This window comes from Aotus nancymaae, unplaced genomic scaffold (assembly GCF_030222135.1).
Source record: "Aotus nancymaae isolate 86718 unplaced genomic scaffold, 86718_ANA_hifiasm-v0.15.2.pri h1tg000041l, whole genome shotgun sequence".
NCBI lineage: Eukaryota > Metazoa > Chordata > Mammalia > Primates > Aotidae > Aotus > Aotus nancymaae.
In genome coordinates this window covers 1,313,212-1,326,718 of record NW_026988455.1, presented here as the reverse complement: position 1 = coordinate 1,326,718, position 13,507 = coordinate 1,313,212, and the positions used below count along the sequence as shown (strand labels likewise).

The 13,507-nt window shown below is 47.3% G+C and overlaps 1 protein-coding gene across 5 annotated transcripts in view; it reads right to left on the bottom strand.

The window, feature by feature from the left end:
- MYZAP (myocardial zonula adherens protein) overlaps positions 1–13,507 on the bottom strand; it is a 125,889-nt gene that overhangs the window by 89,420 nt on the left and 22,962 nt on the right. Inside the window, exon 1 of one of the 5 annotated variants that reach the window (XM_012443031.2) lies at positions 4,477–4,664. The exons of 2 other annotated variants lie outside the window; for them this stretch is intronic. In XM_012443031.2, the coding sequence (XP_012298454.1) occupies positions 4,477–4,611 (135 nt within the window). In that variant the 5' untranslated portion in view covers positions 4,612–4,664. Of the gene's footprint in view, positions 1–2,437; positions 2,492–4,476; positions 4,665–13,507 lie in introns of those variants that run through there. 2 more of the 5 variants (XM_012443035.3, XM_012443033.2) reach the window with 2 other exon arrangements.

Genomic DNA, 13,507 nt, shown 5'->3' with positions numbered 1-13,507 from the left:
CCTACAACCATCATTTTTAAGCAGCAGAGGTTTCGGCCCTGTCCTTAGCCCAAAGGATGCCATGGTTCCAAACCCTCACAATTTAGCCCATCAGGGGCTCGCTCAGGAGGGCCCTGTGAGCAGCCAGCCTGTTTTCCGGGCGCAACAGGACCCACTTCCCCTTCCGCAGTGGATGCTGCAGCCAGCCTCCTTCCACCAGATGCCAAGGGTGCCACAACATCTGTGTCCCTTCCTCAGAACCCGTGGGATGAGAGAGAGCTTATGTGCACAGATGTTCCTGTCTCCTGGGAAAGGGAAGTGCGGTAAACACCTGTCTGATCATTCACAGGCCCGCTAAGGAGAATTCTTTACTTTCAGCCAGTCAGACAGCAGTGGGACATACGAGAGAGGTGAATTAGCCAGGGAGCAATGACTGGCAGGCCCATTCCAGTGTTTAACAGAGGAAGCCTTTGCCAAATAGAAGGAAACAGCAGCAACGGCAGGCTAAGAGATAGTTCCTGTGACCTTGTTGGGTTTTGTTTTGTTTTATTCTGTGCCAGTGAGCAGTCACAATACCAGCAACATAGCCAACAGTCTCTTATTATCAAGAGAGCAAGGTGCTGGAGAAGATCCTTGACAGGTCTATCATCTCACAGCCCAGCAGCTGAACAGCTTAGCCAAAAATACTCGGCATAAAGTATTGTGCCGCAAGGTCAGTTGTGTGGCCAGGTTGTGTGCGTTGGGGGGAACACACAAAGCTACATAATGCCTTCCCTGCAAAGCACACAACCTAGCCACACAACCAACCATTCATTTCAAAGGCCCATTTAGCCGAACTAACTGGCAGTTATAAAGTTCCTTTGCAAAGCATGAAGCAAGATCAATATTTTTAAAATTCTCTCCCCCCATTCCCCAAGGTCATCTTCTGGCCATGGTTATTCTCCAGCCAATTTGCCTTCCTGCTGTTGCCATAGATAAAACTATTTTTAGTGCACAACTGGTTTGAAGGGAGCTTTTTTAATTTCACAACTTCTGCTGGTTGACATTCATAAATGCCTTTCAGAGCTTTATCAGCTGACAGAAATTTTTCTCTCCATTTGTTTTTCTTTTTTTCTTGAGAGATGACTTCAGATAAGACGGAAATACAAATTACAGATGGCAGCCATTGAACAAAGGCTAACCGGTGACAATCCAGCCAGCCATATCACCCTTGGCAGCTGACTCACAAGAGTCCCTGCTCAGCGTCAGCTGTCACCACCACTTCTCGTTGGCTTGAATATCTGGACCCACATAGCCTGGTTTCCCCTGCAGTCCCAAATTTGATGCGCTCTTGGGATGAAACAGAAATACAATTTTAATGGCTAACATGTTACCGTTCAAGACCATCACTTGTCCACCATCAGAGAGGAATAACAGAACAATACAGTATTTATCAAACAACTTTCAACTGCAGGAACACTTCCCAGGATTATGTGTTTGGTCTACAATTTTATTTTCAGGACATCCTGTTCCTGTTTTTTTAAAAATTAGGTATTTCATCCCAAAGTACATCCAATTTGCCATCATCATAAAGTAGTCATGTGTCACTTAACCATGGAGATGCGTTCTGAGAAATGCACCATTTGATGATTTTGTCATTGCAGAAACATCATGGAGTGCACTTACACAAACCTAGCTGGAATAGCCTACCGCACGCCTAGGCAATATGATGGAGCCTACCGTTCCAACCACCATCATACATGCTGACTGCTGTTGACCGAAATGTGGCAACGCAGTACATGACTATATATGCCAAGTATTCCATTTAGATGGTTATTGCCCCTTTCGGTATCCCAATAATGTCAGTTCCCCTGCAAATTCTACTCATCCTGCAAGATTAAACTCAAACATCACTTGTAGGCCGGGTGGGGTGGCTCATGCCTATAATCCCAGCACCTTGGGAGGCTGAGGCAGGTGGATCATTTGAGGTCAGGAGTTTGAGACCAGCCTGGCCAACATGATGAAACCCCATCTCCACTAAAAATACGAGAATTAGCTGGGCATGGTGGTGCATGCCTGTAGTAACAGCTTCTCAGGAGGCTGAGGCAGGAGGATTGCTTGAACTTGGAAGGTGGAGGCTGCAGTGAGCAAAGATCACACCACTGCACTCCAGCCGGGGTGACAGAGAGAGACTGCATCTCAAAAAAACCACCTGTAGCGAGAGGGCTACCCCTGATGCCTCAGGAAGAACCTTTATTTTAGCTTCTACAGAAATTTGCAAACTCTTCACCCCACTATAACCATCACCATTTTGTTTGATGTTAGTTTGGGACAATATCTGCCTCTACAGGTAGAGTGGACCCCAATGCCAGCCCTGTACCACACAGGAAAAGGTCTATGAATGTTCAATAAATCAATTAATCAACATCTCACAGCTTCCCACCGTGCACACAATCCTCAGCACACACATAGATGGTACCTGTGACATATGCAAATCCTGAGCAGAGATAGAAACCATAAAGATAGGTTTATGGTTCAGATAGCTTCTTTCCAGAAACAAGTGCCAGTGTGCCCAGGGCAGCCCTGCATGGCCTGATCCTGAGCCCTGAGTCCTCCAGTCCAAAACATGTCTTCCATCTTATTCAAAAGGCAAAGTGTTTTCAACAGTGTGTCACAATGTGTCCGACGACGAAGCACCTATAACTAAAGAAATACTCCAGGCCAGGCGCGGTGGCTCAAGCCTGTAATCCCAGCACTTTGGGAGGCTGAGGCGGGTGGATCACAAGGTCAAGAGATCGAGACCATCCTGGCCAACATGGTGAAACTCCGTCTCTACTAAAAATACAAAAATTAGCTGGGCGTGGTGGTCGCACGCCTGTAGTCCCAGCTACTCGGGAGGCTGAGGCAGGAGAATTGCTTGAACCCGGGAGGCGGAGGTTGCAGTGAGCCGAGATTGTGCCACTGCACTCCAGCCTGGAGCCTGGCGACAGAGTGAGACTCTTGTCTCAAAAAAAAAAAAAAAAAAAGAAATACTCCAAAGGAAATGCTTGACCAGAAATCTTCAGAAATGTTATCTGGTATACTAGTCACATTTGTATCAACCCACCGTATGAGGTTAGGTACCCCAACTAATCCCCACCTCTGGAAGGGAAGTTACAGAGAATTTCATGCAATCTGGTCACATACATGATCCTGTCAGGGCTCAGGGTTAGCTTTTCAGTGACTTCATTCTTTCTCAATTGCAATTGTGTTCAAATTGAGAAAGATTTCCATAGAAAAATACAAATATCCAACTTAGAGTAAAGCCAGGACTGTGGTTGGAAACCCCCTTGGCCCCAATGTGGATTTTACTCTGTGATGCTAATTATTGGATAACTGGAGTTCTGTCAAACTTTGGGAGTCAGCCAACTGATGGATTCTGGAGGGATGGGAGATGTGCGCACACAACCTAAGTGTCTAGTAAGTGCATACACACACACACACACACACACACACACCAGAATCCATCAGTTGGCCCATGCCCAAGAGTAACACATCTTTCTTCTGGAGCTAAAGAAAGACAGCGTATAAGGTGACCACCATCACTCACTCAAGGCTTGTAAAAGCAAACAAGCAGGTCCAAGGCCTGCATGAAGACAGGAGGACCAGCGGGGCTTGTGCTTTGGGCTTAACCACCTGTTTAAATCTTGAGGAAACATGATTACAAAAGTCTTAGAGTAAAAAGGTACCAAATGATAAGTATTGAATACCATGATGAATGGAAGAACTAAAAAGCCACAAACCAAGCCCCGAGCAGTTGCTCTGAGGCGCTGACCCTGTTAGAAAGATGGAACATTTCTCTTATAGAAATGGAGAGGTGGGAAGAGACGCCACAAAGATCAAAGAGAAACAGCACTTCCAAAGGGAAACCTTCCCTGGAGATGGTGTCCGGGCTTTCAGCGCTGCCACTGTTGTCACTGCGCTAATATTTAAATCAGAAAGAAGAAAGTGATTTGTATAAACCGAAGTCCCACACAGTTGGGCTCCTGGACAGCTGCTGCCGTTCTGGTTTGCACAGCGGTGCCCACTTTAGGTAATCCCACTCCAGAATTAGTGTTACCCTCTAACTAGCGGGCACAGTGACCCCGTCTTTCTTTTAATCAGTGGAAAAGGAAAGTTTGAGTTTTAAATACATTCATTACTTTTGGGTCCCAAGGTAGGGACACTGCAGAAATGTCTTCCTTGCTTTTTAAACTGGTATCACCAATAAACTTGGCTTGAGAGAAGAGGCAGGAAGGAGAGGAAATCTCTGGGAATTCCATAAAGTCCCCTAAGCCCTCTCCTGCCAGCTGGTCGGCCTCCTGAAACCTTGGGAAGGAGGGTCACTGCGGGAGCCGGCACGGGACCGGGGAGTTGAGCCCAGGGTGCAGCGTCGGGGCCAGGGGCAGGCTCCTGAGCGTTCCCATCCCTAGTCCCCTCTGGAGGGGGCAGCCGGGACGGGGGACCAGGACGGCGCGGCTCCCGCCTCCAGCTACTCACCCTCCTGCTGGGCGCCCCGGGCGTCCTGGCGGCGCCGCCCGAGAGCAGGGTGACGGTGGACGTGGAGCGCAGCATCCCGCAGCGGCGGTCGGTAGCGGGCTGGACGCCGGCGCTCCTCCCGGGCGGAATAAGCATGCGGGGCCCGCCCTGAGCGGGGGCGACGCGGGACGGGCGCAGGCTGCTTGCAGGGGGCGGGGCCGGGGGCAGGGCCGGGGGCGGGGCCGGGGGCAGGGCCGGGGGCGGGGCCAGGCCGGAGAGGGGCGGGGCCGGGGGCGGGGCCAGGCCGGGGAGGGGCGGGGCCGGGGAGGGGCCCGGCGGGCTTACCGGACCTGTCAGGCTGCATTTTCTCCCGAGGGCGCCGACCTGGTTAAAGTTGAACACCATCCACTCCCAGGGTGCTACGCCCTTACCAGGGTCAGTCCCGGAGCAAGAAGGAGCCCTGGACACCCTGGACGCCCACGCTTTCTCTGTCCGCAGCAGAGTTGAGGTCCACCTGCCCGTTCAGTCTCATGACCGACCCCCACCCCGGGTTGCCCCCTACTGCCTCTGCACGCCCCCAGATCACTGGGACCTTCACCCCGTGTCATTCATTCCGGATCACCTGGACCCTCACCTCGTATCATTCATTCAGCATTTCCTGAGTGTCTATTATGCGTTCCCACCGGCAGCCAACCCAGTAGACTGGCTCTTGGCCTCGAGGAGTTTGCAGTCTGGTGGGGATGACAGGTGTCAGGATGTGGTAAAAGAGGAGATACTGTGTACTACGGGAGCACACAGCCAGTCTCAGAGGAGGTGATGACTAAGCTAAGACCTGAAATGCAAGTAGGAGTGAGCCACACTGCCCATATTTATTCAATGATTACAGTGGGCCTACCTGGAGAGCACTTTACATGTGTTACTTCATTTAATCCTCACGAGTGCCCTTTGAGGGAGGCGCTATTGTTATCCTGTATCCCCATTTTGCATATGAAGATGTTGACTCACCAAAAGATTGAGCGACACAGCAGGGGCCCCACTGGCCGCTCAGTGGCAAAAGTAGGATATGGATCCCCCAGTCCAAACCTAGTGCCTTGCTTGTCCCCTCTGCTGTCCCTTAGCAGAGGGAGGAGGGAGTCCCAGGCCAAAAGAACCAGCATGCACAAAGATGGAAGGAAAGCAAGGGAAGGTATAAAATATATTTCAAGTACTGGAAGTATCCGTGCACAGGGAAAACAGTGGAGAAGCAGCAGAAGGGAGCTGAGGACATCATGAGGAGCCTGTGTGCTTAGCTGGAAATTTGGCCTTTATCCTGAGGACAAAGTGCTTTTCAGCAAGGAAAGACACAATCTCTGTCTACTGGTCCTTTAAAGCCCAGATCAAGTGCTACCTCCCCACCGAGTTGTCCAGAAACTCCTGCTCAGTAACTTAGCAGCTTGGTGGGCCCATGTCTTCTGTTAGTTATCTGTCCCCTTTTCCTCTGGAGGGCAGATGCCAGGCCTTGACTCTCTCTGAATACCCAATGGCACCAACAGGGAAGATGCTGGAAAAAAAAATGTTGCTAAACAGAATTACAGATGATCCTGTGGAACTCAGTCCATTTGCAGATGAGGAAACTGAGGCCAGTGTATACAAGTGACTTTCCCGAAGTTGCACAGCCTGTTCTTCACCATTCCCATCATCATCCTCACAGCAGCTGTGCCTATGCCCTAGGTGCTTCATATGCATTTTCTCAACCAATTCTCACAATGCCCCACAAGGTGGATACACTTATCACCTCTGTTTTGCAAATAAGGAAACTGAGGCCAGAGACGTTAGGTTAACTGGTAAATAGCTAGGACTACACATGTAGTCTTCTAACCCAAGTCCTCCTGCTTTTTTGCTACACTCCTCTCTGCCTCCTCCCATCCACCCACTCCTTCTAAAAAGAGAATTGTTCATGAAAGGTTCCCTCCCAATCCACGTCCACGAAGCCCTCTAATCTTTGGAGAGTTTTATAAGACTGAAAGCTGGGTTGGCTTTTCAATAAAAAGTTGTCAAAATGTGCTTGTTGAAAGCCACCATGGGTGAGAGACATCTGCATAGTTACCCCAGTAGAAAGAGGCTAATGATGATTGCTGCTTTATGTTGCCCTGAGTGGAAAGGAAATGGGCTGTTGTTCAGAGTCAAAGAAACTGTCATCATCAATATTTATTTATATCATGGAAACCACCCAAATGGCCACACAGATGGAGTCAACATTTGAGAGGAAGGATGGTCCATGGATCCATTTTTCCGCCATCCACCAAGTCTCTTTCATATTGTTAACTTAATCCTTCTCACAGTTACAGTTCTTTACAAAAGCAGCAGACGGCTCACCAGCTTGTGAGCTCTGTATAAGAACTGGATCTCATTTACATCTCTGCCTGTCCAGTATCTAGAGCAGGAAACTGACATGTCGGAGTGCACAGTAAATGTGGAATGAACGAAGAAATGATATTACAAGCAAGATTTCAAGTCACTCATGATCACACAAAACAGAAATTAAGATCCTTGCCAACCCAGCTCCTAGTGTGGGCCAGGGACTCCAAGCAATTTGGCAGCTGAAACAATCAGCGCCCCAGGGTTGTCCCAGCCAGGCCATTTCTCCAAAGCTGGCTGACAATTGCTGATGGCTGTGGGTGGCGTGTCCAGGCAGATGCCAGGCCCTGGCTTATGCTACAGCTCCTGACTACCAGGACAGCAGTGGGAATCTGGGGTCATGAGGAACTGCAAGAGAGAGGAGAGTGGGGAGCCGAAAAAGTGGGCAAGAAGGGGAAAGAAGAAAATGGGAAGACTAGTGGGAAGAAAGCAATGGGGAAGTGGGTCTAGAGTGGAGAGGGAAAGTGAAAAATGAAGTCACAGTCACTGGCTTCTATTTCTAAGAGAAGATACTTTTTTAAAAAGGATTGACTCGTAAAAAGAGGAATCAAAAGCTCAGAACTTCTGCCCAGCCGGAAGTCCTCTGGAGTCTACAGAACAGAGAGTGGGGAAAGGGCCAAAGGGACGGGGATGGGGATTAGGGTGTGGAGTGGAAGGTCTCCACGTTCCCTTGCAACATGCCGCATCTACTCCAGTGAGCACTGGTGATGACGGGCTGCCAGTGTTTTGGCTGGAGAGAACAGAAGCTGTGACCAAACTGTCTTAGCTGTCATCCTTTTCTATCCACAGAAATAGCCACATATGCCTAAGAGCAGTCCTAAATTTCTCTGCTAAAGCACAGGTGTGTAGAAAATTCCAGATGTCTATATAAGCAGCCTTCATTTTCTTGTAATCAGTTACTGAATTTACCTCCTTCTCCCATCTCAGTTCCCAGAATTCCTTCACGTCCTCTAGGTGTCTGCTTTCTGAACGGTCTTGGTTATTTTCTGCTAAACCCTGTCCAAATTCCACTGGCCTCTTTAGTTGAGAGGCTTATGATACGACCCTTTTCTCCACCAAAGTCCTGAGCAGCAATGACTCATTGCAGAAATGATCAAGAGTTAAATCCCTGGACAAAAGGACATAGTAGAAGAATCCAAGCAACGCCGGCCTTCCTGATATTCTGTGCCCTCTTCACTCATGTCTCTGAAGCTTCCCTTTCTTTCCCTCCCACTCATCTGTGACAGCATCCCAACGTCCTGGCATATTCCCTCATTCTACATGCCAAACGGACCAAACTTTCACAATAGAAAAAGGACACATTTCCAGCCAAGGACAAGCATAATAAACTACAAAGCCCCTTTGGATAAAGTAGAACGAGAAACACCCCGTATTCACAGGGAGTCGGAGAAACAGGGAACGGGGCCTAGAGATAAGGAAGGCAGACTGAGAGGAACCCAAAACCCCAGCCAAGTAACCCAGATACACAGCATTTATAAGCCTGTCTAGACACAAGGGCTGGAACCAGTTGCTGATCCACCCTGGGGCATACAAGCTCATTGGAAATCATTTGTTGGCTCACCAGTTAACCCAATGAACAAACAAGCAACTGACAGAGTAGTAATAAGCCAATTCATGGAACAAATATGTACCCAGCACCTACTATGTGCTGAGCACTGGGGACTCAGATAAGTAAGCCAGCCCCTGTCTTCTAGGAGTTCACAACCAAACTGGGAAGGGAGATGAGCACTTAGCAAATAAAACGATAGCTAACACTTTTATATTGCACTTACTGTGCTCACAAAGCTTAAAATGCATCAACACGTTTAACTGTCACAGCAACTCAGTGAGGAAAGTATTATTATGTCCCTTACTTTGCAGATGAGAAAATGGAGTGACAGGGAAGTTAAGTGATTTGCCCATGGTACCAGCACTAGCAAGTGGTCGAGCTAAGCTCCAACCCCAGGCAAGATGGCTCCAGCTTCTGTGTACTTGACAACTCACCTCCTCTACTGGGATATGGGCCAAATTTGGGGTGTCAAAGCACTTATGGTGGGCAGCAGGGAAGCTGCTGGGGCAGAGATCAGTAAAGGCTTCCCTGGGCAAGTGGCGTAGGAGTTGGCCATGAAGAATGAGGAGGCAAAGGTAAGCTGGAAGAAATAGTGGGTCGGAGGGTATGGGAAACGCATGTTAGCCAGTTCAGCTTGAACTTCAGGGCAGGAGGAAATGGCCAGAGACAAGAAGGGTGGGGTTAGATTGCAAATGGACTTGAATAAAGTTGAGACTTCATAGCAGATGGTGAGCTATTAAAGTTTTGAAATTAGCATAGTGATATGATCAGATTTGTGTTAAGACAGGTGGCAGGCAGCAAAGAGAGGAGGAGGGATGGAAGATGGAGGCTGCAGGGCGAGTACTTCGGAGTGCACTGGAAGTGTTGCCACGACATCAAGAGGCTCTGCACTAGGGCAGTCGGTGGCCGTGGAATGGAAAGGAGGGGATGGGTTCAAAATGCAGAAAATCAGCAGAACTTCATGACCAACCAGAAGCTGGAGGATTTTCGTGAATTGTAGATCACCCCAGTGAGTGATCAAATATCTCTCCATATCCTGAGGGATGGGGAATCAGCTAAGAAAATGATTGAAATAAAGGATGAGTGATTTCCTTCTCAGCCTTGGGACTTCACCATGCATTAAACCCACTGGGACAAACCTCAAAACCTAGAAGGCGGCAGCATAATTCTTACTTTTCCAAGTGGCTACAACTGCGAGCTTGGAGAAAATCTTTCGTTACAAAGGCGGAAGGCTTATGTATTTATTTTCTCAGGAAGATATACTGATGACTGTCTTTAAGAGGAAGTAGACTCCACCCAATGTCAAAAAATAGTAATAACAAAAAGGAAGGAGTCAGCCAGGTGAGACATGTGAAGAGAATCAGAGGCCTTCCTGAGCAGCACGGAGCAAGAAGCGTCTCTTTTTTGCAGCCCATGTGCTTCCTTGAGTCATTTACCCCAAATGCTAGTGTCTGATCAGTAACTGTCATTTAGACAAATTAAAATATGAGTAGTAACCGTATTCAAATCTATACCAAAAATGAAATAACCTATAAAAGGGAAATTCTTTTTTGCTCTTTTCTTTAAAAATAAAAAGTCCTGAAATGTTTGTGTGTGCATATTCAAGTTGAGCACGTGATATGTCCATTTATGCAATGACTATCATCTTAGGTCACCCTCTCCCAGAAGCAGCTTCTGAGCCAAGGACTCCTATGTAGGTGATCACTAAGGAGGTGCTCCCAGGAGAAACCAGGAAGGGAGTGAGGGACTCAAGGAGGGGAAGAAACAAGCAAGGATGCAACCTTTGGTAAAGTTTCAGACTCAGCCTGATCCATGGGCAGCTCTGAAGTATCAATTGCACCTCAGAGCTACTTCTGCCTCAAGACAAAAGAATTGGGGCATTTGTACTCTATACTAGTCCATCATTGGTTAAAGGTTCTCTGGATATGGGGTGGAGTGTGGGGGAAGTATAGGAACTCCCAGGCACTTGCAGCACTCCACAGGGGCAAGGAACCTGTATGTCCTTGGAAAATTCTCTGAAGGTCACAGGTACATACATTTAGCATCCAAGGGTGCAACAGCTAGGGAATGAACACACAGAACAGGTGAAAGATGGCCGAGGAGATATGCATGGCTCTCTGTCCACTATAGCTACCTATTATTTCTATATACAAATCAAGATATAAATGTAGATGCTGGCCAGTCACAGTGGTTCACATGTAATCCCAGCACTAGGAGAGGTTGAGGCTGGTGAATCATTTGAGCCCAGGAGTTCAAGACCAGCCTGGGCAACATAGTAAGACCCCCATTTCTGTAAAAAAATTAAAAAAATTAGTCTTGCATGGTGGCATGCACCTGTGGTCCCAGCTACTCAGGAGACTACGGTGGGAGGATTGCTTGAGGCCAGGAGGTTGAGGCCACAGTAAGCCATGATTCTGTCATGTCACTCTAGCCTGGGCAGCAGAGTGAGACCAGGCTAGAGTGAAGACAACTCAGCAAGGATGACTAGAAAGGACTCAGCTGAGGCGGAGAAGGGGGCATAGAGTAGGCACATTTATTCCCTTTAAATTCCAGAGGTCTGGGGCCCTGGGATTGTGGGATTCTAGCTGTCACACCAGAGGAGTCAGTCTGATGAACACTGTTTAACAGAGAGCACGAGCTTTTGAGGATACTAACCTGGGTTTACATTCAGGCTGAGGAATCTTGGGCAAGTTATTTTCATTCTCCAAGTCTGAACCTTCTCACTTGTGAAATGGGAGATAATAGTAGTGCCTCCTAGGGCTGTTGTGAGGCTTGAAGGAGATCATAAAATATAAACTGTGTGACTCTAGTAAGTCATAGCCCTCAACAAAACCGAAGACCCTTCTAAAGAAAACCGGGAATTGTCTGCTCATTTATTTGGTAACGCCGAGTATGAAAGATAACAGAATCAGAATACTCCTTTAAGTTTGGAATAATTTCTTCAAAGCAAAAATGTTGAGTGTTCCATACCAGTGTTAATATAAGACATTTGGAAAAGAATAAAAGCCCTTCTTTTCCTCTACTTGATTTGCTCTATTAAGACAAATTAATACAGAGAATCTATCTATTCTTAGCAAGTAAGAAGAAAATCATATAACTTTTAAACAAAACAGCATTTGTTTTTTCATGCTAGGAAGATCAATAATCCTCCCTAACATTGTTTTTCTGCCTTTAGGCCTCTAATGAACTCATGTAAACAGGTTTCCACTGTAGCTTCTGTAACAAGTGTATAGTTTACCCTAAAACAGAATATGAACCATTTTTCTCTAAGTTCAATTTACTCTGTCCTAAGACCCTATCTGGCCCCACTTCGGCTGACAAGGGTCTTTCTGATATGCCAGTCGTGGCTTCAGGCAGGGCCTCTGCTTTTAGCTATGAAGGTTGTTCACACCACAAAGCCTTCGGCCTATAAGAGCTAATGTTCCCACTGACAAATTGTGCCACTGACACCACCCCTATAAACACCATAAAACTAATCTGGGAAGAAGGGAGGGGAAGAAACGCAAATAAGCCAACCTTGCACCACACTCAGCACTCATCACGAGCCCAGCTCACTGTCTGACCTGCTTCCTCATGGTTGTTTGGTCCCTATGGCCTCAAAATCATGTAGATCCTATTCCAAGATTATAGTCCTGCCTCACGACTCTCTAGATGACAACTTGAACATTATTCAACCTTAGGTTTTCCATTTGAGATATCCTTCAGGTCCTGCATGCCAGTGAAACTATGGACATCAGCTGGTCTGAAGGACCTCATGAAACTGGACCCAACAAAGAATGTAGTTTCCATGTCTTGATGATTTCATCCCCCTTACTCCAACCCATCAATGACCCCAATTTTCCAGACCCTCACCTTCCATGGTCCCCTTAAAAGCCCCAGCCAAGAACTCTTCAGGGAGATGGATTTGAGGGTCTCTTCCCATCTCCTTACTCAACATTGTAATCATTAAACTCTTTCTCTGCTGCAAACTCTGCTGTCTCAGCATATTGGTCTATTCTTTACAGAGAGCATATGAACCTGGTGGTCCTTTAATACCCCCAGCTTGGGTCTATGCTCCCTAGAGGAAGGGATGCCATTTCTAATTCACACAAAGTCATAGGGGCTGGTGGTGGTTCTGCCCTGTATGTGTGGGGCTCTGTTATTTTTGTGCAAGATTCCCCCACAAAATACCCTGTTCCTGCCCATAGCCTTCCGCAGCTCAGTCAGTGGGGACTCCTTTCTTCTAGGCCCAAAGCCCTGGAATCACTCTTGCTTCCTCCTGTTACTCTCTTACTCTACGTACTATCAATTGGTTTTATCTTCAAAATATATTCAGAAACTAAGCCCTTTCAATTATGAGGGCTTAAGTCACCATCACCTCTCCCCTAGATCCTTGCAATCCTAACTGGTCCAACTGCTTCTGCTCTTCCCCACCAAAGTCCATTCACTACACAGTGGTTAACCCACACTGCTCTGCCTAAAGCCTCCAGTGGCTTCACAGCTCTTCATACAAAAGCCCAACGCTTGGACATTTGTTTGTGTTTATACCCCCTAAGTGAGACCCAAGTTGCATGAGGTAGGGTTTTAGTGTGTTTTGTTCATTACTCCAGTATAAACATCTGCAACAGTCAGTGCCTGGCACAGGACATGCAGTAAATCATTCTTGGATGAATGAAGGAGTGTTCTTTTGTCACATCCCCAGTATTGCAGCATGTTCACATTAGTCCATCCAAGATCCCAGAACCTCTGCATAGGGGGTTGTGTGGGCTTCACTACTCACCAGACCTGAAAAAAAAATCTACTTCTGGTGCAAACCTCCCTCTAACCGAACTATTTCTGCCTCCCTCACTCAACAGCAGGTCATCTCATCCCTTCTTCTTCAAGAACAAATGTCACAAATCTCTCAGTAAGGGGGTTTCAAAAAAACAAAAGGAACTGTTGATTTGGACCTGCATAAAAGGCCCTGGAGCAAGGGAACAGAAAGGCTTGGGGAAAGACAGAGGAATAAGGAAAAATATCCACAGCAGTAAAAACAAGGGACACCTTAATCTCTCCATCAGTTGTGTTGTGACACACCTTAACACTTTATTGCAGTCATTCATTCCCATGTCCCCATCACCCTCCTCT